General features: G+C 38.3%; 1 protein-coding gene across 5 annotated transcripts in view; it reads left to right on the top strand.

Moving 5' to 3' along the window:
* Nucleotides 1-23,039, top strand: part of Itpr (Inositol 1,4,5,-trisphosphate receptor) — a 1,013,977-nt gene that overhangs the window by 792,953 nt on the left and 197,985 nt on the right. For all 5 annotated transcript variants that reach the window (XM_067141353.2, XM_067141352.2, XM_067141351.2 and 2 more), the window contains exon 38: nt 15,703-15,849. In XM_067141353.2, coding sequence (XP_066997454.1) covers nt 15,703-15,849 — 147 coding nt within the window. The remainder of the gene's footprint in view (nt 1-15,702; nt 15,850-23,039) is intronic.

Below are 23,039 nucleotides of genomic sequence, written 5' to 3'. Positions count from 1 at the left end.
TTTGAAGATGCCTAAATGCCCCCCTAATGGGGTCTCATGATAGTACTTGAAGATCATAGGCACAAGAATAGCTGGAACCACTACTTTCATCTTTTGGTCATGCCTCGACAGGTAACACAAAACCCCGTTTCTCAACACATAAGGGACGGCATGTTCCCCAGAAGAAAGGGTTTCAATAATAGGGACCAGCACAGAATCTTCACGTTGATATTTTTCAATATCCCTAAACAACATGGGGGCATCAGTTAGAATGGCATTTACACCCGAAGGTATGTGCGCTGGGAGAGAAGAACTATCTTCCTGTTCGGTGGTCTCCACATCATGAGAAAACATGCGGCTTAGTCCATCTGCAACAACATTTTCAGATTCTCTGATATGCCTAACATCAAACTAGAAGGCAGAAATCCTGATGGCCCAACGGGCTATATGACCTGTACGACGCAGCCAGGCTAATACCCAACTTAAGGCTTGATTATCTGTTTTCAGGTCGAACTTAGCAGATAGAGTCAGAACTTCTCTAGTGCAAATAAGACTGCCAAACCCTCAAGTTCATAGATGGAATATTTGGCCTCTTGGGCCGATAATGTCCTAGATACATAGGCGATGGGTTGCCTTCCGAGTTCAATTTCCTGAAGAAGCACAACAGCCACCGCCGATGACGAGGTGTCGGTTTGAACGATGAATTTCTTCGAAAAACTAGCCATGGCAAGGACAGGGGTGTTGCAGAGAGCTAATTTCATGTCTTGAAAAGCGGCTTGTTGAGAAGGCCCCCATTCAAATTTGACGTCTTTCCTATGGAGTAAGTTCAAGGGCGCCACTCTGTTAGCGAAGTTAGGAATAAATTTTCTGAAGAAATTCACCATGCCGATGAACCTGGCAATACCTTTGATATCCTTAGGGGTTTGAAATCACAGATGGCCTGTGGTCTAGAATGATCAATAGAAAGCCCATCGGGCGACACAATATGCCCTGGGAATGACATGGAAGGTTTCGCAAAAGCTACCTTAGATAACTTCACAGTCAACCCAGCCTTACGAAGGCGATTGAGTACTTCCTTTAGATGATCTAGATGTTCCTCAAAGGTCTCGGAAAATACGACGGCATCATCAAGATAGTGATACAAGTATTCAAACTTGATGTCAGAAAAGACCCTATCTAGCAGTCTAGTAAGAACAGCTGCCTCCGTGGGGACCCCGAAAGGCAAACGGTTGTACTCGTACATGTTTCAATCCATGGCAAAAGCTGTTAGATGTTTCAGTTCTTCAGCTTGAGGGATCTGATTGTATGCCTGATTGATATCAAGGATGGTAAAGAACTTAGCTTTCCGAAACCATGAAAAACAAGAGTGAAGGTGGGGAAGAGTTACAGACTGTAACACCACCTTGTGATTTAAAGCCCTATAGTCAATCACAGGCCTGAAGCCACCTTGGGGTTTCAGCACCAGAAAAATGGGCAATGAATAAGCCGACTTGGAGGGTCGAATAATACTGCCCTTTAACATCTGATCGATGATCTCTTTCAGAGCTTTCATTTTAGGTGGAGACAGCCTATAGGGTGGAAACCTAACTGGGATCGAGTCCGTAACCTCAATCTTGTATTCAATAAGGTCAGTAACACCAAGAGTATCGGAAAATACATCCGGAAACGACTGACACAACTTCCGAATACTTTCAGCCTGCTCCTCAGGTAGATGTCTAATCTAACAACATCTCATCCTGGGTAGGCGAAAGAGATGAACATGACACAGAGTTACATTTAAGCAAAGGAATTTTACAATCATTAGCAAATTTGAAGGTGCACGACTTGCTCTGAATGTCGAGCACCAGACCAGTAGAAGACGTAAAATCCGCTCTTAATATTACGGGGCAAGACAAGCGTTTGGCCACGCACAATTTTATTTTCCAGGTAAATATGGAAATACGAATTTTGGCAAAGATGAAACCTAAAATTTCTAATGGAGAGGAATTTGCCGAAACGCATTGTACCAAAGACGGACAATAATCAGAAAATTTACAGTCTTTAATTTGGAATACCACTCAGCCAAAATAATAGAACAAACTCTCCCTGAGAGTAATAGAGCAGTAATGGGTTCATTATTCATTTCAACTTTAAGAAATGGTACAGGTGCGGGGGTCTCCGCCGCAATTCTGGGGCATTCTTTAGGGCCTTCAAATGATAGGTTAGAAGAACTTTTACCCGTACCTGAGCTTTCAGTGGGTTTAACGGGGGCTGAGCCTTGGGAAGATGAACTTGCCGACTCAGCCGATGACACTGGTCACTTTTTATTATTGGAGTTCATGAAAGTTGCACCAGAAGTTGAGCAGGAGGGTCTGGTATTGGCATTAGGGCAATTTTTGGTGATATGAGTAAACGAGCCACATTTGAAACAACCTTGTAATGACCCTGCTCCATTCTTTGTCCCACTCGATTATATCACTGGGCACTTGTTACGCAGATGTTCCGTAGACCCACAAGCATAGCATTTGCGGGTGGTGAAGGTTCGGCGAGGAGGATGCTGAAGACTACTAGAAGATGGAGGGGGTTCCGTAGCGACTCGTAAGGTTTCGGCATACCTAACTCCTTCGGCTGAGACTGCCATAGCCTGTAATTCAGAAAAGCTTTGAGGGCGCGATGCAAAACACAAATACGACCTGTAGGGCGGGGAAATCCCTTCAACAATCGTCTGTACGATTTGATCTTCAGGGAAATGAAGAGCGAATACCCTGGTGTAAAACTTAATAATCTTGGATGAAGTCTGCAAGATTTTCATCCAGTCGCTGTACTCTGAAATAGTACTTTTGGATTAATGAAGACATGGCTCGAGCCGGAATTAAGTTAGCCAACAAACGGGCATGGAAGATTGTTCAACTATTTCTTTGACTATTTTGTCCGAGAGGACACCTATGGAGTAAGGGTAAATAATTTGTAGAATTTGAGAGTGAGAGAGGAAAAACACTAGTGCGTGATCCAGAAATTTAGGAATCTTAGAAATGAAATAACATCATTGGTGGAGTTTACTGAAAATTTAGAAATTTCCCTAAGCAACATAGTCAATGGATGAGGCAAACTACTAAACGCAGGTGACATAATAGGTAATGGCCTAGAAGGTTGAGAACTCTCTAACACTGCATTATTTAGAAAGAAAGGTGGAAATTGTGTACGACGATCAGACAAATTTTCTAATGGGGCAGAAGTTTGTTGAGTTGCCACAGATTTTCCACTTTCTACGACTTTGGACGAATCCTCCTCAGCAAGCAAGTTGATTGAAGGGGTTTGATCGGTTTTGGGAGTGGCTGCCCCGGTCAACTATTGACTAACTTTATTTGACATTTCAGAAAAGTGTTCAACAAGATTACTAGCCTCCTTAGCATGATCTTCGTTTAATATGACAGACAATAGGTCCCTAACCCTGTGATAAAAATGGAACAGTCTAGCCTGTACTCTCTTAAGCTGATTACGAGATGGATCGCTTACTTCAATAAAACTTACTACCGATGCAAGTTCAGTGGAATTGTCAGTGGTAGTGGATAGAGCCTCATCAATTTCTTTTTCCCCCAAATTTGGGATACAAATAGGTAATTCTAATGACTCTTTAAGTTTGGTGGTATCTGCCGCAACCGTGCCTCCAGATTGAACATTCCTAATAAGTAATTCATAAATTAATTCCTCCTTGCACAAGTACCCAGCATGGAGGACTTCTCGAGGGCCAGACATGATGATAGAAAAATTTACAAATTTAGAAAAAAAAAATTCCAGCGACTGAGAAAATTCTTAGAGTTCGATGCGGCTTCTATGTTTAGCCAACAAAAAGGGCTTAATTGAGACCCATTCAACCACGCTCTGCTACCACATGTTACGGGGATACCCGTGGAGCAGAAAGAGATTAAAGAAGGTGTTGGGGTGAATGGGTCTATCTACAATATCAAAAATTGAGTTAAAACTTTAAAAGGTTATATTTTTTTTCCAAAAACAAACTTAACAATATTTTTCACTGAGTGAACATGACAGGTCCAGGGCCTCGAACGCTGGCGTTATGCCACGTCCTGGGGGCCATCTGGTGGCGAATGAATGTACCATTTCCACTTCTATTATAACGTCCAAATTCAAAGTGTCATTGTTTAAGAAGTCCTTCTCGTGGTCAGTCGAGATTTCTTCTGAGGACGCAGAACACAGTTCTCTGCAAAACGTTATGAATTTCACCTTATTTTCTTGACAGGGCATAAGCCCAAAAGCCTGTACAGTATCATGTTTATATACGGTGTTTAGGAGATAGTACAAATATTTTGTCTTCTCGTTATTGGCAGGGTTCTGAATATGTATGATGCCAAAATAATGTCCTATTTCAAAACTAAAAAATGTAAGTTGAAAATTTGATGCTTGTAGCTCAGGTAGTATTTAATGATGAACGGCTTACGACTTCACTGGTATACATTACAATATTTTCCAGTGTGTGGACCTTTGTTTCTTGTACGAAGACTGTTTTCATACAACTTATGCATGCATACTACCTGAAGCTGCAATGCAGTGATATACTTAAAATTGTTTTTTGCACACGCATACATCTTGAAACCACAGTGAAGTGATGTGTTAAGCTGCAGTGCAGCAATGTACTTTGAATTGCTTCTTACACATCGTACATGCAGAATATGCCCTGAAACTGCAGTGAAGTAATGTGTGCAGCTGCAGTACAACGATGTACTTTGAATTTTTTCAGGCCGGGCTGAGTTTCTCAGACTGTTAAGGCCCTGGCCCTCTGACCTCAACTTGGCAGTTTTGATCCTGGCTCAGTCAGGTGGTATTTGAAGGTGCTCAAATACGTCAGCCTCATGTCGGTAGATTTACTGGCACGTAAAAGAACTCCTGTGGAACTAAATTCCAGCACGTGTATGTCTCTGAAAACCGTAAAAATAGTTAGTGGGTTCTAAAAACAATAACATTATTATTATTATTATTATTATTATTATTATTATTATTATTATTATTCACGACGCGCAGGTCACCTACGGGTGTCAAATAGAAAGACCTGCACCTGGCGAGCCGAACCCGTCCTGGGATATCCCGGCACTAAAAGCTATAAGACATTTCATTATTATTATTATTATTATTATTATTATTATTATTATTATTATTATTATTATTATTATCATCATCATCATCATCATCATCATCATCACCATCATCATCATCATTATTGCTTCTTACACATCATGCATATGCAGGTGGTATAAGCCAGGAGACAAGAAAAGCTACTACCATCCTCACAAACATTTCCATCTTCTTCAGGCTCCTCCCTCGGCTAAACCATTTCTAAATTTTCAAAAATCATATTTTACAAACTAAAGACATTCATCCCTACCTTCTGTAAGGTTATATGTCCAACAAAGGACCAACTATATTGGTATTAGTTTATGTGTGCTTATCTCTCAAACATCCTTTATACAGGTGTCCTTTAAAACCGTTCCACCAGACGAGTTGACCCTGTGGTTAGGAGTGCGCAGATGTGAGCCTGCATCCAGGTGGTAGTGAGTTCGAGCCCCACTGTCCACAGCCCTGAAGATGGTTTTCCATAGTTTCCAATTTTCACACCGGGCAAATGGGGGCTGTACCGTAATTAAGGCCACAGCCTCTTCGTTTCCACTCCTAGGTCTTTCCTGTCCCTTCATCACCATAAGACCTATCTATGTTGGTGCAATGTAAAACAAATTGTGTAAAATAAAAAAAGTTCCAATATTTACAGCTGAGGCAGCACTCAACAAACAAAGGGAAAAAAGGTCCTATAAACATTGCAAACCCATTATCTTCAGAGTTGGTACCATCAGTGATCACCATGTCTTAGACCTAGTCTTCACAACATGTGCTCGAATCTGGGAGATAGTGGGTTCGAACCCCACTGTCAGCAGCCCTGAAGATGGTTTTCCCTGGTTTCCCATGTTCACACCAGGCAAATGCTGGGGCTGTACCTTAATTAAGGCCACGGCCGCTTCCATACAATTCCTAGGCCTTCCCTGTCCCATCGTCTCCATAAGACTTATCTGTGTCAATGCAACGTAAAGCAACTAGCAAAAAAAAAAAAAAAACAAAAAAAAAAAAGCATGTGATTAATGTGACCACCATCCATTGCAATGCAGCCTTCCACCCTACCTCACATGGAATCACGCATTCGTTGGAACACCCCTGCTTGTTGCAGGATCGCATCACAGGCATTGAACACACATTCTCGTAAAGTATCCACGTCGCGCACACCACGGTCTTTACCTTGATGTATCCACAATGATGCACACAAAATTATGTCAACTTGCGTACAAAGATTTATTCACAATTATTTACAAATTAAATACACACAACCTTAATCACTGCCATCCCAAACAAAACTCTTCACTCCGAAAACATCAACACATCACCATCTTTAACAAATGCCTATCACTAAGCACATGTCACATGGAGATCAGAACCTTAAAACAATTGACTGCTAACAAGCATGTCATCCACAACACATGGTCACAAGTATACCTCCTGTTAAACCATAACTCCAGTTAACAGTAAATCGTATCTACCATCAAGACCACCTCCTTATATAGGTGCCTGGACAGGCTTCGAGAAAGATACATTACAAAATAATGAGATTCATAACTTGCAACAAAAATACCTTCTCATAAATTCTAGAGTGCTTGACACATAGATATAATGTACAGAATATTATCCATAGTTCTCATCTACCTGGTGCCATTCTGGATGTTACAGTGTGTTTCACAATACTGTAGTGGATTACAAATCATTTATACAGGTAGTAATAAATTATATACAGGTTCTTGCATTAACTGAACTCATATAAATGTCTATATGCAGTACATGTTTCATGACATAACCTCACAAACAATGTGATCATCTGACTACATAAATAATAATAATAATAATAATAATAATAATAATAATAATAATAATAATAATAATAATAAAGGGATATAAACACTTCATAGCCATACATTACAAGTCATAATAATAATCATCATCATAATCGTAAAATAATAATAATTTGAGCTCAATACTTGCATTATTTATGCATGGGTGAGAGAATATTGTTTTCAAGTTATATCAGTTTATCACATTTGAGTCAACCTTTCCCCAAAGCCAAAAATCTAAAGGGTTAAAATCAGGTGAACGAGAAAGCAAGGTATTGGCCTTCCCCAATCATCCAGCGCTCGTGGAATACCCATATTAGGTGTCGTTTAACCCTGTGATGTGTGGCAGTCACAGTTAGATTATGTAATACAATGTTGACAATAATATACACCATGAACTAGGAAAGCGACTGGGAATTTCAGAGGTCTCTGCAGTAGGTACAGGATAACAAACAACTAAAGAATAGTCTCAAGTACAACATTGTGTTAGAACGTATATTTTAACACTTGAAGTAACATCGTTATGCAAAAAAAGGGAGAGGACACGAATTAACAACCATTTGAGAAAAGATTAACAGCTAATAAGGAAAGATCAACAACTTTATCAAATGGAGTTACAACAACAAATGTTCTCAATGAGGAATTCGGGCCACATTTACAACATTGAAAAAAGTTTTAAATTACAAAATCGGCTTACAAAAGAAGATAAATGCAATGACACTGAGATCTGGAATAATCTAACAAGACACAGAACCTTAACTGAATAAGGGAAACAAGACAGGGACCAAGTGCATGACAGGAGGGATTGTCCAGCACAACACTTTATTAGAAATGTCTGTAGAAAACATGAAGGCTAGTTCACAGATGATAAATTTAATAGCAGTACATAAATGACCTTAAAGTTCCTTGCATACTGGTACTGGTAAATTCAGATATAAAAAGCAAGATTTAGAAAATGAACATCACGCACTCGCAAACAGTTCATGGTCGGAGAGATTGATAAACACGGCCAAAGTAATGTTCCAAAATATAGCCCGAAGGGCTGTGGGAACTAAGTCCTGAAATGAACAGCTAAAATTGCCACTTTGCTCACCTAAGATCTCGTTGATAAAGTCCAGGTGGTCTGGAGATAAACAAGAGCGTGTAAAACACGCGACTGTGCAGGTTCCTCCACCACACCAGAGTCAAAAGCAGACTGAATTCCAGGTGGAGTGAAAGGTTCTTTTATACAGACTGGGTGAGAAAAGACTAGAACATATCAAGAATCAAGATTGTTCCAGAAGATGACATCAAATTGGTGTCAAAATCATTCAACAAATAGCTGAGATTAAGAGCTGAGTGTTCAGATGTGTAAAGGCAGCAGGCGATAGTGGATGGAACCAGCGATCCAGAGCACAGAAAATCTTGAATTATCTTGTAGATTAGCTGGAGAATATTACAGATGAAAATGGGCCAGTGCCCCATCATAATAAGACCATAACACAAAACGCTGGTGGGTTTAGAATCAATGTTTAGGTAGGAGTATTTTTCAGTCTTTTGTTGCATATGACCCTCTGTAAATTATTGAAACATCATGATTATTGATAGTAGTGGTAGCGGATCATAAGTCCGAAGATATTGGGTTTGCGACCAATGTTTATAGTACCTGGTTTCCTTTGTATGTTGCGTGCTGCCTCCTTTGTAAATATTGGAACCTTTTTCAAGGACACTCTGTATGTATACAGAACTCTTCTTCTAAGGGAACTGTATGTTAACACCTTTGTCATGTTGTTTATCTTCCATTGTTAATGAACTGTCAGTTAATTTTTTAGTGCAGCCATTTCTGATCTTGCTCTTTGTTAAATTTTCTTTTTCTGCCCTAGACCTTTCAAACAATAAACCAGTATTTTTGTGGCAGTTTGGTGTGTTAATCCTTGATGGTGTTGCTTTTGGGACTGATAATCCTGTTGTTTGTTTCCCTTATGTCCGTAGTCACCACATCAATAAGTCAGTCAGTAATTTGATCATATATTTTAAAATGAACAAATTATCACTTTTGGAAAGATAAAGAAGAAAACTTCCATGTACAAGTTACTGTAAGAAATAGTCTCATAGAACCTCTGAACTTTGGGGAATAAAGCACTGTATGTAGGGTACTGTTTTGGTGAAGGGGGCCTGAAGGAAATTCACATTCAGGGAAGTTGCTATCTAGAGCTGAAAGTCAAACTTGAAGTACAGACCTCAATTGTTACAAATTCCCATTGTATTCAATTTGGTACAAGGTTAGTTACGATAGTGGATGTGTCATTAAAAAATGGCACTAGTAAACACTTTATTATACTCATTTCTATTTGAAAGGCATACCAAATCTCAACGTGTACTGAGAGGTCAGAGGGATGTTTTTACAAGTATTTGTATCAATTTCTGAATGCTGTGATCCTTTTACTGTTGTTTAGGCAGTGACATGTATATTTCAGAGAATTGCTTTATGCCAGAATTTATTGCCTGACTGATGATTACGATATCACCATTATGATGTGGACAACAGTTCAGGTATTTCTTCTTTATTTTATTCCTCATTTCCATTGTCTTGTTACTTACATTAGCAAGCATATGCATTTCAGAGTGCTATTTTTAAATTTATGATAAAAATCATTACTAAGTATAAGAAACTTAAAGAAGTTACGAGTGACTTCCGCACTCATTGTTTGCTCTACATTGCTGTGCATGTGTTTGTGCATTCATGTGCTGATTCAGCTTCACTAGTTTTTGCCAAAAAATTCCAAACTTATCTGAGATATAAAAAATAATTTTAAGAACATTAGCTTCTTGCATGAAGACATTCTTTCCTAACACAGTTGTGAAATAATTCTTAATACGGATCAATACAGGTTGTAATGATAACGACCAAACTTTCAGGACACATTCCTCACACATAGCAGAAAACATGTCATGTGGACATGGGTCCGGAAATGCTCTATTTCCATCTTTTTCTACTACTCTACATAGTACATTAATCATGGGATTCGCATAGGAACAGAACGTACCAGCCATCGCACGCTGGATTCAGTGTGATGGAAGGATGATGCATGTATCAATGCTAACAGAGGGTATTTTTAACATTTCCTGTAAGAAAGTGTTTCATGTGATATGCTGATACGTTCTGTTCCTGTGTGTTTCCCATGATTAATGTGTTATGTAGAGTCCTGGAAAATGAATTCTAACAATGAAATAAAGCATTTCTGGACCCTTGTCCATATAACATATTTTTTTCTTCTACATGTAAGGAATGTGTCCTGAAATGTTGGCTGTACCTTATTGTTTCATCCTGTATTATGGAATATGAAATAATGTGGAACACAAAACTAGCTGTGCAAAGTGAATGTGGTTAATATCGTACTGAAATGATTGATCTTGGGTGCATTTGAAGGAGGTTTGGTCAGAACATGAAATATCTTAAAAGCAATGTAATTTCCTGTTTATTTTCATCACTTTCAGAATTTTGAAACAAGTTAATGTGATGAAATTTGAGGTAGTGCTATGATTAAGCTTGCTCTCATAAGGACTAAATTGAAATAGTGAAACCCCTTTTAGCTGACCAGATGAAAAACACAACACAAAATTGGTCTTTTACATACATGTTTTTCTTAACGGTGAATGTCAAACTACTACTACTACTACTACTACTACTACTACTACTACTACTACTACTACTACTACTACTACTACTACTACTACTACCACCGCCACCACCACTACCACCACTACTACTACTACTACTACTACTACTACTACTACTACTACTACTACCTAATTATGATGGCCTTAATAGAAACACATGCATTGTATATAATTACAACTACAGTACTGTATAGCACTTGAATGAACAGTACAGTACATATGTTTCATGTGGTTGCGCCATCTTTTCTGTGTGTCTTTATTTGAATTTTCCTCCCACTCTTTCAAGTAACGATCATGATTTGCAACTGTATTTTGAATTTAGCTTTTCCCGCATTTGAATTAATTGATTTACTAAATCATGTTGCGATCATACATTTTTCATTTTTTTAATCATGGAAATGTTTCTTTTAGGGAAGGAATGTGCATTTTCCGCTTTGACATGACAACTTGCTCTCACTTTGAAGACAAAACAATCACTTGTGCATTTCATAAGATTTTAACATAAGGTGCAGTGGATTATTACCTGCCCCCCCCCCCCCTCACCCTACAAGAGAATTTCTTTAGATTTTAATACAAAATTCAGTAGGTTCTTACCTGCTCCCTCAGCCTTACAAGAGAAGAGCAGGTCACTCACACTCAATGGTCAGTTATGTATAATTAAGTGTTAAACAAAAAGCAGATGCAGATCAAGCTCTTACAATAGAGGTGTTTTCTACTGGTCTTGAGTATGTACACTGCCTGACAAAAAAAGTTAAGCACTCGGACGTAGTGTGGTTGAAAGTGAATGAAGCTACATATGCTGAAAGACAATGTGCCTTTATTGAACTGATTACAATATGGGATAAAAGCGACAAGGCCATTGGCAGTTACAGTTGAAATGTTGGCACCAGGTTATTAGGGTGTCAGACAGCCTTTGGATCCTCTCCTGAGGCACATTCGTCCGCAGTTGTTGCAGCTGTCCCTTCAGATCCCACAGGTTGGTACTGGGACGGAGCCCCCTTCCAATGTCATCCCACACGTGTTCAGTGATGGAGAGGTCCGGGGATCTTGCCGACCACAGGAGGACCTCAGCATTCTCTAGGCAGTCCGTAGACACACTTGCTGTGTGTGACCGTGCATTACCTTGTTGGAACACTGTCTTAGGGTGCTGTTCCATAAGGGGTAGGACATGTTTACGCAGAACGTCTGTGACGTATCGCTGTGCCCTCAGAGTCTTCCGAAACACTATTAGAGATAACCTGAATGCATATCCGGTGGCTCCCAACACCATGATGCCAGGGATTACGCCTGTGTGTCTTTCCACAATATGGGTGAATCTGCCCTCTGCCCTCGACGCCGCCAAACCCGCACACGATGATCATCGGAGGTTATGGAGAAGCGGGACTCATCAGTGAACATGCTGTGATGCTAGTCGTCCACTGTCCATGCCTCCCGGCCAAGGCACCACTCCAAACGCAGACCTTGGTGTTCTGTTGTCAATGGCAACCGACGCAAGGGGCGGTAGGACCCAAATCTGGTGGATGAGAGTCGTCGAAACACTGTGCAGGAACTCCCAGGATGTTGTAGATTTTCCAGTACCTGTTCACGGATGGCGGGTGCCGATGTTATGGGATCCTGATATGCTTGGCACACCATACGATGGTCCTCGCTCAGGCTGGTGTTTATTGGTCGAGCCGAACCTGCACGACGTGATTGGGTGCCCTCATGTACCCATTGAGCCAACATCGGGCCACTGTGACATTTGAAAGGCCCGTATGCCTGGCAATTCCGCGATACAGTCGACCAGCCTCGTGAAGTCCCACAATGCGGCCCCTGTCAAATGCTGTCAGTTGGTGGATAGGCTGTCTAACGCGTCTGCGAGACATCGCGGGTGCTTTGTACTGTACGCAGTCCTCTCTGCATGTCTTGCTTAACTGTCTGACTCACAGCAGTTGACTGGTAACAACTTACCAACGACAGGATGGTGCCATCACGAATTCCTTGTGGTGGGCGTTCTACACATTACAGATCGTTGCAAATCTGAAATTTACTCACACATCAATGGTATGCATGTATGCCGGTATGGGATAATATAGGACCACTCCTTCTGGGTGCTCCACTTTTTGTGTCAGGCAGTGTATATGACATATGATGGAGTGGAAGTGCAGTACCATTAGGATGATTGAATGGATTTACAGGATGGTGCGTGAAAAACTGGCCCTCCACAAGCAACAACTTACTGGCCCGTGTACAGAATGATAATGCCTCATTATTATGATCATTGTCACATTCTTGCAAAGCTGTTGCGACTGTGTATACTTTACCATTGCCACTATTGTGTACTTGTATATAGAGTTGCCCACATTTCTGAGAAAATAGAATTGATGCTATACAAGTGGTTTACAACTAGGAGGTGTGAGCCAAAGGTGGTGGTTGTTTTCAAGGGGCTACACAAGACATTTTTAAGCCTAAAATTAGTGGTCACCACTCAGGTAATGGGGTGTTTATCTTATAGAGATAAAAAAAATATATAAGCCTAATCGCATAATAATTCCATCCCAGAGGAAAGAAGTGGTCTGGTTAAAGTAATGGTCATCTGGAGAGGTTTCACTGTATATAAACTTTTGTAAATAGTGCAATCATAGCTTCAAATACCTGATATTGAGAAGTATTTCATAGTAATTTAACCCTGCAAGTGCCATTTTTCAGTGTGTGTGATGTGGAAAATGATAAGGGACCATTTGTTGGAAAACAAAATTTCATACCAAGTTGTTAGGAATTTTCCTTTATTACAAAATGTCCAATTTCAAAGAAAATTTGATAAATAGTCTCTTTTCATTTTCTCTGTCACATATTGATTTGGACTACCTTATGCCCAATTTTTAAATCTTATCTTTCCTTAATTCATTGAAAATGACACACTATTTCCCCTTTGTTTTTAGAGGGTCATTATCGCTTCTTGCATGGAAACAACTCAGCTTAATTTACTTTTTTGACATGGAATGTGGAAATGATTAGATTTTTACACCTTGGAGACTTAAAACAGGAATCAAGACCAGTGAAATGAGCAGTTATTTTAAATGTGATGGTTCCTCTTCATAAATTTCTGCCAGATCACTACAGAAACACTTTATGAATTTGCATGTTTTAAAACTTTTCTTTCAAAAATGATATCTCATAGAAGAGTGTGTTGTTTGGCAATCATTCACTTGACTATTTACCATATAATATTGAAGATATTTTTGGTTTATGGATGAATCTTTTTAGGAAAACAATTATAAAATTATGCCGATTTGTTTTCTTGTATTTATAAATCTCTGTTTAGGAATTCATAATTGTATTACTGCATATGCAGGATGTTTAAAAAATATCACCCAGCTTGGGAGAGCATGATAAAATGGATTTAATGTGTAAATAATTGTTATAAGTTGTGGGTGGTCCTTTAGGAAATTTTACAATGATACTTCGGCTGTGTTGAGAGCCTAATACTATATTACTTTGTTATTTGCCTCATTTAACTTGGGGATGAAAATAGCGTGGTAGTGAGTTGGTTTTTCCAAAGTAATATATCCTGATACCTTTCTCTTCTTGGGGTAGCATTTACTGGTAAGCTCACTCGTATACAGGGTTACTTTCTGCATACATTCCTCGCGTGCAGAAGAAGAAAATATGTTACATGGACATGGGTCTGGAAACGCTTTATTTCCACATTAGAACTTGTTTTCTTCAAGTGTGCGTAGTACATTAATTATGAGAAACTCGCTGGAACAGAACGTACCAGCATATCACATGAAACTCTTTCGTACTTGAAATGTTCAGAATGCCCTCTGTTAGCATTAATGTATGTACCAACCTGCCTTGGTGCATCCAGGATTCAATGCAACGGTGGGTATCAGTGCCTGTGGAGGTCATTTTGAACATTTCATGTAAGAAAAATTTTCATGTGGTATGCTGGTACATTCTGTTCCTGTATGTTTCCCATTATTAATGTACTATGTAGAATTGTAGAAAATGTGGAAATAAAAGCATTTTCATATCCCTGTCCATATACCACAACATATTTTCTTCTTCTACGTGTGAGGAATGTGTCATGAATGTTTGGCCGTACCTTATTGCTACATCCTGTATGTTGCTTTGTAGGCTTGCATATGCCTTAGTAAGGAAATGGACTACTTCTCAGTTATGCCACATAAAAAAATTTGAACTACAGACTGTTCTCACTTGTACTACCATGTTTATGGTTCAACATGAACACAGATGCCTTCAGAAAGGTTGGAATGTTCAAATTAAAGCTTCTCAAAGTTACCTGTAGCATCCGTTGTGTTTAAATAATGACCTCAGTCACTCACAGGACCTCCAGATAAGTAGTTGGATCCCTGCAGTTTAGCACCATTCATCCTGGCTAGTCTGTGCTTTAAACCATGACTGCATGGGTGAATAACCTGAAAATTTTAGCCAGAATATTTGCATGAACCAAATATCAGTCCTTCCAAGAATCATTATCCAGGAAGGCACATCACTGAAGTAACTGTTTACAGTATGTGCATTGCCATAATTTGTTAAGTCATCTATTGTACCTGTAAGGTTCTAAATAGTGAAATATTATTGATCTTAAACTTTCCTGGTTGTGAGTGAATCTGGATGTTCAGCAAATATAGTTGAATAAAAGGAGGGTAGTTTAAAATAAACTGAAAACTCAAAATTATATTTTAAAATAGATTCACTCCAGAATAACAATCAGCCTGCTAAGTACCTAGATGGGGTTCTCCCTGCAGAATCGTAAGATTTACTCCAACCAAATGATCAGTCTGCTTATTCCCTAGATGGGTATCCTCCCTGCAAAATTGTGCATCACAGAACACATTAGCCCCTGACTAATCAGGTTTATTTATTTATTTATTTATTTATTTATTTATTTATTTATTTATTTATTTATTTATTTATTTATTTATTTATTTATTTAATTAACTTTAAGATTTCAATTTCACATTCTTCTATATCCACTAAGTGTTAAATCACAAATGAACATGTCTGGAAATTTTTCTCAAAAATCTTCTTGTTTTCTTTGTTGAAGATTCAACAATACTCTAATAATCCTCTTTATTTTTCCATGTATGCTTGGTTGAAACCCATGTGTTAAGTAATACTGTTTGATTTGTTGCAGGTTGGCCACAATATCTACATCCTCTGTCACCAGTTAGCCCAGCATAACAAAGATTTAGCTGCCATGCTGAAACCATCTGATAGCAATCCTGATCCCAAAATGAACCATGCATTGCTCTACTATGCTTCCCATACATCACAGATTGAAGTAAGATATTTACAGCTATTTTGATATTGATTAACTCTTTATAAATGAAATGTTGGTAATTGTTGCCTGTATGGTTATAACTAGACTGCAGAGCTTTGTTACCTTAGATAATCTTAACAGAAAAAATGCATAAAATGATAAAACGTTTTTATGAATTTCAAAATAATGTGCTAAAAACCCAACTGAAAAGAACTAAATATTGTCGTAACTAAAACTGCCCCATGGCTTCATTGAGAATGGATGTTAGGATGTTTAATTAATTAATTTGCCTTAAGATTTCAATTTCACATTCTTCTATATCCACTAAGTGTTAAATCACAAATGAACATGTCAATGAAAATTTTTCTCAAAAATCTTCTTGTTTTCCTTGTTGAAGATTCAACAGTACTCTAATAATTCATCATGGAGGAGATTTTCTCAATAGCGACTTAAAAAGAAAACAGTAGCCTGAGGGGCAAGTCCGTCACTTGAATATGATGATCACTATGTACATTGTGTGGTTATAGCACATGCTTGTGAAGTATCTGTACAGCTCATAAGCAATACCTCTGATTCCACATATTGAATCTTTGTACACCACTGTAAGGATTTCTTTCCTCAGCCCACAATAGGTGTATCCTTGAAAGTGGGGTATAGTTGTTTAGAATCTATATTTGCCAACCATTTACTAGATATGGGACATGAATATACAGACTCATAGGCAAACATGAAAATTCTCCACATCAGCCTAAACATTGTAGAACAGTATGGAGAAAACATATATACTATATCTCAAAACATTGAAACTCGATTAAAAAGTCATCCTCTTCTTCAGCATGATTAATCTCACTTATGTGGGGTCTCAGTAATTGTGCAAGCAAAGAGGAAGGTTGTGCATTGAGTGAGTGCTGACATGGGGATTTCGACTGAACAGTACCGGGTGACGATAGGTCGTTGGCATGGTAGAAGCAGGCCTGCGAGGCGTAATATGCAATACGAGGCCGAACAGCAAATGAGACTTGTTATGATTCTAATGGCAGCTTCAGTGATTGCAGTGCTGCTGGTTATTGGAGGGGTGGAGATGAACCCCGGACCTGGTCCTTCTGGTGCAGTGGGATGGTAAGAGGTGGAGAAGATAAGAGAAATTGTCAAGGGCCAAGCAGAACAAACGAGAAAGCTTCTACGGGAACAAGCCAGAGAAATGGGAGTATTAAAGGACTGTATAAAAGAGGAGCTAATAAAGGTAACAAAACTGGTGGTCCAGAACAGTAAAGAAATAGCAAGTCTGAAGGATAAGGTGAAGAGAATGGACCAAGAAATCAAAGAATTGAGATGGCAAGAAAAAAAGCTCCAGCAGGAAACCCGTAAGAAAAACATCTTTGTATATGTGCTATTGGAGGATCCCAAAGAAGATATAGTTGCTAAAGTACTGGATCTAGTACACCTAGGTGAGGAACCTTACTGGTTTGCGTTGGCTATGAGTGGCGCCATTGTGTGCGAAACACCATAGGTCTGTGTTCCCTGTACTAAGTACAATACTTGTGAGTAGTACCATCTTGTGTAGAACACCATGAGTCTTCGCTACTTTTGATTAGTACCCCAACATGACAAATACCATGGTTCTACTTTACTCGCAATATGTACCATTCTGTGGGGCCTTAGTCGTGGATTTTGCACCCCTGTAGACATCAAGCATCATTGTGCTTTATAAATGGTCCCTTGGTCAGTAATACTATTATTCACGACCGTTTTTTGTGTCTGATCCACTGTTTTTGTTTGTTTGTTTGTTTGTTTTTGTTGTTTTGTAGGGTTCATATCCATCCATTCATTCTTCATGAATTCACTGGATGAATTTGAACTTTTTGTTATTTCATTTTATACCATTAGCGGCCGATGACCTCGATGTTAGGCCCCTTTAAACAACAAGCATCATCATCATCAAAATACTAGATCTAATAAATGGAAGTCTGAAGATAAGCAGCAGAGAAGCTCATATAGACGATGTTCAGCAACTGGGAAAAAGAATTGGTAAGCGGCCAATAAGAGTGAGGCTTATTTCAACCATAATGGTGAAGAAGATCTTGGATAGTACGCGGCGCTTGAAAGGTGCGAGAATATGGATAAAACAGGAAATGGAAAGAGAAGTATTTAGGAGCCAAAAACTGCTCCGGTTCCATATGGGTTAAGCTAGGTATTCTGGTGTCATCGTATATATAAGAAGAAATCAATTAGTGGTGGGTGATGGAAAGTGGAGTTGCACATGGTCAGCTAAAGGAGATGGGCAGCAATACCGAGAGGACGATAGCCGAGGAAGAATGCGAACGTAGGGGACGGCTGAGCTCAGCAAGTTTAGTAGCGGGACGTACGTCGAACGAGGAAGTGATTCAAACTGCTGACTCGGGGGTCATCGGCAGGGAGATTAGCCATGTCGACCTTCAGCAGGAGGAGAGGACAGAGACTGGAAATAAGAACGTATCGCCCAAACATAGACGGGTGAGCCTGAAGGACTTCTGGACAAAGAAAGGTAATTCAAATGAGGAAGTTTGTGACAGGGAAAGGATGAGTGCACTAGAGGAGAGTTCTAGTGAACTAGGAGTAACCAGGGTTACGGTTACGAGGAGTAAGACTGGCACACAGAGTGAAATGCAGGGGAGGAAACTTTTTTTTGCTATTGGCTTTACGTCGCACAAACACAATAAGTTTTATGGCGATGATGGGACAGGAAAGAGCTAGGACTGGGAAGGAAGTGGCCGTGGCCTTAATTAAGGTACAGCCCCAGCATTTGTCTGGTGTGAAAATGGGAAACCATGGAAAACCATTTTCAGGACTGCCGACAGTGGGGTTCGAACCTACTATCTCCCGAATACTGGATACTGGCCGCACTTAAGCGACTGCAGCTATCGAGCTCGGTGGGAGGAAACAATAACTAGGATTGAAGGTAGAGTGTTTGAATATATATCGAAGGTTTTATGACTAAATTAGGGAATGAATCTTTTAGAGAATTGATAGGAGGCTTATAGGTACTTGCTTGTGTAGAAAGCTGGATGGCTCTGGGAAGTAAAATAGAAGTAGAAGAATTTACAGTCTATTCCAAGGAAAAGAGGTAGATACCCTGGTGGTATAATGGCTTTGGTGAGGAACGAGGTAAACAATCAAAAAAGAAAAAAAAAAAAAAAAAAAGGAACCCATTGAATTGGGAATAGAGGAAATAATTTGGTTAAAAACAAAATTTTCTGAAGAGAATGAGCGAGATTTGTGCATTTATTGTGTTTACCAATGAATAGAGGCACCTGTTTGTGTTGAAAATTTTTGCCTAATTTTGTCATTTTTTAACAGTTATTTCGGTATATTTTTAGCTACTTTTAATTTATTTCGTCAATAATTTCGCTAAATTTTATTTCCACTTTTCAGCTATAAAAGGTAAACCAATAACTTAGTTGATTGCATATTTGCTGTATAACATTGTATTTTTGCATAAGTATATAAAAACATGAGTTACACTTCTGCTTAAAACACATACAGTATTACACATTATATCAAAACATGGAAGTTTGAAAAAATTGTATCAGCTGTCACTAACAAGTATGGCCTAGCGTAAGTATATAATTTACATATCAGTCTGAAAAAGACAGAGATACATGAGTTCCATATTACTGGGAGTCAGAGCTGTTCTCCTGTCAGACATTACATTACAATACGTTGAGAATGCCCTCTCACTATCAACATTACTGACAGGGATCCATGAAGCCTTCACTGCAGCTTCCACAAAATGCTCATATTCTGGTTTCAGGGAAAGAAGAATGGCAGTCACATCAATATCTCTACCTGCTCTACATGAACTAGTAACTAGATCTCTAAACACAGTGTATGATTCAAGGTATTCTGACGTTGAAAGTTCTTGTAAGATGGGAATTTGCTTTATTAGACGAGAGAGTTCATCATTTTCTAAATCCTCTTCCATTATGCTTCTTGGATCAAACAGTTTACCAAGAGAAGAAATGATATACTTTCCTGTGTTAAACTCTATTAATTGGATCAGCTTTTTCAGGCTTGCTCTACCTACAGATTGCTTGGTAATAACCTGTTGTAATTAGAATACATCTGAACGTAGTAAAAAATTATTGTAGTGTATTGTAGTATCTGTACGTAGTCTGAACATAGTTTAAAATTATTGTAGTGTATTATAGCATCTTATTAGAAAGTAGTGTGTTTATTCTATTACTGTGAAATATTTGTATAGTATAGTACCGTTTCTGTGGTATCTGTAGTAACTCTCTTACTAAAAATTCTGTTGTTGTAATTAGGGTAGACTTAACTGCAGTTAAGAATTGTGTAATTCTTGTGTATTATTCTCTATTTCCAGTAATTAACAGCAATTTTCATCATGTTAGCGTGTTGTAGGAATAAAAATAGTACAATTACTAGAATTACTAGTACAATTAAGTAGTATTGTAGTTTTGTAGTAGGCTAATATTAAATAACTTACTGTCGTGTGATCTTTGTGAACTAACCTAGACAATATTTCTTTCCTTTCATTTTTATTTTGCACAGAGTAAGTTATCTTATTTTTCCTTTTATCAGAACCATAAATACACATTGCCATTTTTTATCAGTAGTTTCATCACAAAGAATTGATACACTCTCATCTTTCACAGCTCCTTTTAATCTTTCCTCCTCCTCTTTGATGATTCGAGTTACAGAACCTCCCCTCAGTCTTCCAGCTGTGAGCAAGCCTGCAGCACCTAAAAAAAAATCAATAGGCCTAATAATAGAGGGCTATTTAACATCATTTGAATTAATTAAATTATTTATAATTGTAAGTAAATGAGGGATCTAGCACGCATTATCTAGGCCTAAGAACACACCATTAAGGTGGCGGAAGAGAAGAAGCTCTTTTGGGGGTATCAAACGAATTTTGGAAACAAGTGGCGAAGAACAGACATATGCTAGAAAGCATTGTTAAATTATTTAATAAAATATTGGAAGGAGGAGAATTTCTGAAATCTTGGCAAGAGGGAGTGATTTGCCCAATTTAAAAGAAGAAAGGAGAGAAATCAAACCCAAATAGTCATGGAGGCATAACATTGCTAGATACCTTAAGCAAAATATACTCAGGGGTGCTATCAAAAAGGTTTATGAAATGGGCGGAGAGGGGCTCAATATTGGAGAGACTCCAGTCGGATTTCAGAGAAAGGATGAGAACATATGACAATATATTTGTGGTGAGAACAATAATGGATAAATATGTAAAAAAGAAAGGAGGAAAATTGTACATCACTACTATTGATTTGGAAAAAGCTTTTGTGGCAAAGATGGGAAGAATTGGGATGTCACACAAGATGATCAGACCTGTGGAAAGCATATACCCAGAAGTTAAGTGCTCAATTAGAGTTAAGGATGGTAAAGTAATTGGAGAGATACTCTCCAAAGTAGGGCTGAAACAGGGATGTAAGTTGTCCTCTTTACTGTTTTTACTCTTCATGAATGATATATTTCAATCAAAAGGCTTTATGTCGATGGTTTACCCAAGTCTTGAGAATCAGAATATTCTGGGTCTCATTTTTGCAGATGACATCCTCCTACTCACACTACTCCTGCAAGTATGCGAAATAGTATAAATGAAGTGATAAATTACTGCAAAGATTGCAATCTAAAAATTAATACACAGAAAACAATGGTAATAGTGTGTAAAAAAGGCTATAAATTATCAAAGAATGAAAAATGGTGGATGGGTGAGGCAAAATTAGAAGTTGTTAAGAAAACAGAATATCTGGGTATGATAATAAGTGGAAACGGGAAATTGTCAGAACAATTAAAAATAGCAAATCTGAAGGACATGGGTTCTCTGTCAGATATTAATGTGTTAGACAAAAAGATGCCAAACACTGATCACAGGGTGCATAAAAATATATTTAATGCAGTAGTTAAGCCAGAGGTATTGTACGGAGCAGAGATCTGGGGAGTTGAAGAAAAATATTTATTGATTATTTTTTCAATGAATAAACTGTTGTATCCATTAGATTTAGCTACATTATGAATGGTGTTCAACTCATTTTTGAGGTCTCTTTTAGACATTGGAACATTGAAGGCTCTGTACACCATACTGTAGTAAATTTTGTTTAAAGAAAGGATTTCAACAGAATAGACAGTATTTCACTGGCGAAATAGTCAACAGTCGTAATTGTTATTGATTATTGTCGCTCTTCGTATTCAGATATTGGCATTGTTGGCTACAGTCGTGAAAAAAGGGTGTAGTGTATCAAGAAAATATAAATAAAAATCAGCTGATTCTTGTATTCCGATCAATTGTAGTTCTGAGTAGGCAGTTAAAGTATCCGTAATTTAAGTTCCACACCCTCGACATTGAAGTATTTATGAGCGATTAGCTAATAATCAAGTTCCTACATTTCACTAATTGCAATTCAAGTCCCTGGCGTAGTTTAGACAGAAATATTTTTGAGAAATTATTGTAAACAACCTCATATTTTTCAGCATTTAAGGACACTTTTTTTCTCCGTCCCGCGGAGTAGGGAAAATAATAGTAATGCACGATCTGTAAAGATCAAATAACCACATTTCAGTTGAGAATTGTAGTGTAGATACGGTATATTAGATAGTATCTTGCCTGTTATATTCGTGTGTATTTTTGTGCAAACGGCAGGTTTCATTTCTATTACAGCATAGTAGGACAAAGTATTACTAATATTAATCTGTATACATGTTTAACTTTGTTGGTAATCTTTGAGCACCTACTGGTAGTTCTTGCAAATATTCTAAATTTAGGCCTAATTGGAATTTTCATTTCTATTTGTGCTTACTAAGAAGCTAGGATATGCCTGAACGTAGTTTTAACATAATTGTAGTGTGGTATAGTAACTTATTAGAAATTAGAGTGCTTATTCTATAATCAGTCAATCAATCAATAAATCATTTAGGGCAGTCGCCCAGGTGGCAGATTCCCTATCTGTTGTTCTCCTAGCCTTTTCTTAAATGAGCGCAAAGAAATTGGAAAATTATTGAACATTTCCCTTGGTAAGTTATTCCAATCCCTAACTCCCCTTCCTATAAACAAATATTTGCCCCAATTTGTCCTCTTGAATTCCAACTTTATCTTCATATTGTGATCTTTCCTACTTTTAAAGACACCACTCAAACTTATTCGTCTACTGATGTCCTCCCTCGCCATCTCTCCTCTGACAGCTCGGAACATA

The sequence above is a fragment of the Anabrus simplex genome, chromosome 2, assembly GCF_040414725.1.
Source record: "Anabrus simplex isolate iqAnaSimp1 chromosome 2, ASM4041472v1, whole genome shotgun sequence".
In the NCBI taxonomy this organism is placed as follows: Eukaryota; Metazoa; Arthropoda; class Insecta; order Orthoptera; family Tettigoniidae; genus Anabrus; species Anabrus simplex.
Note: the sequence above shows the minus strand (reverse complement) of the source record. Positions and strands in the feature narration are given on the sequence as shown.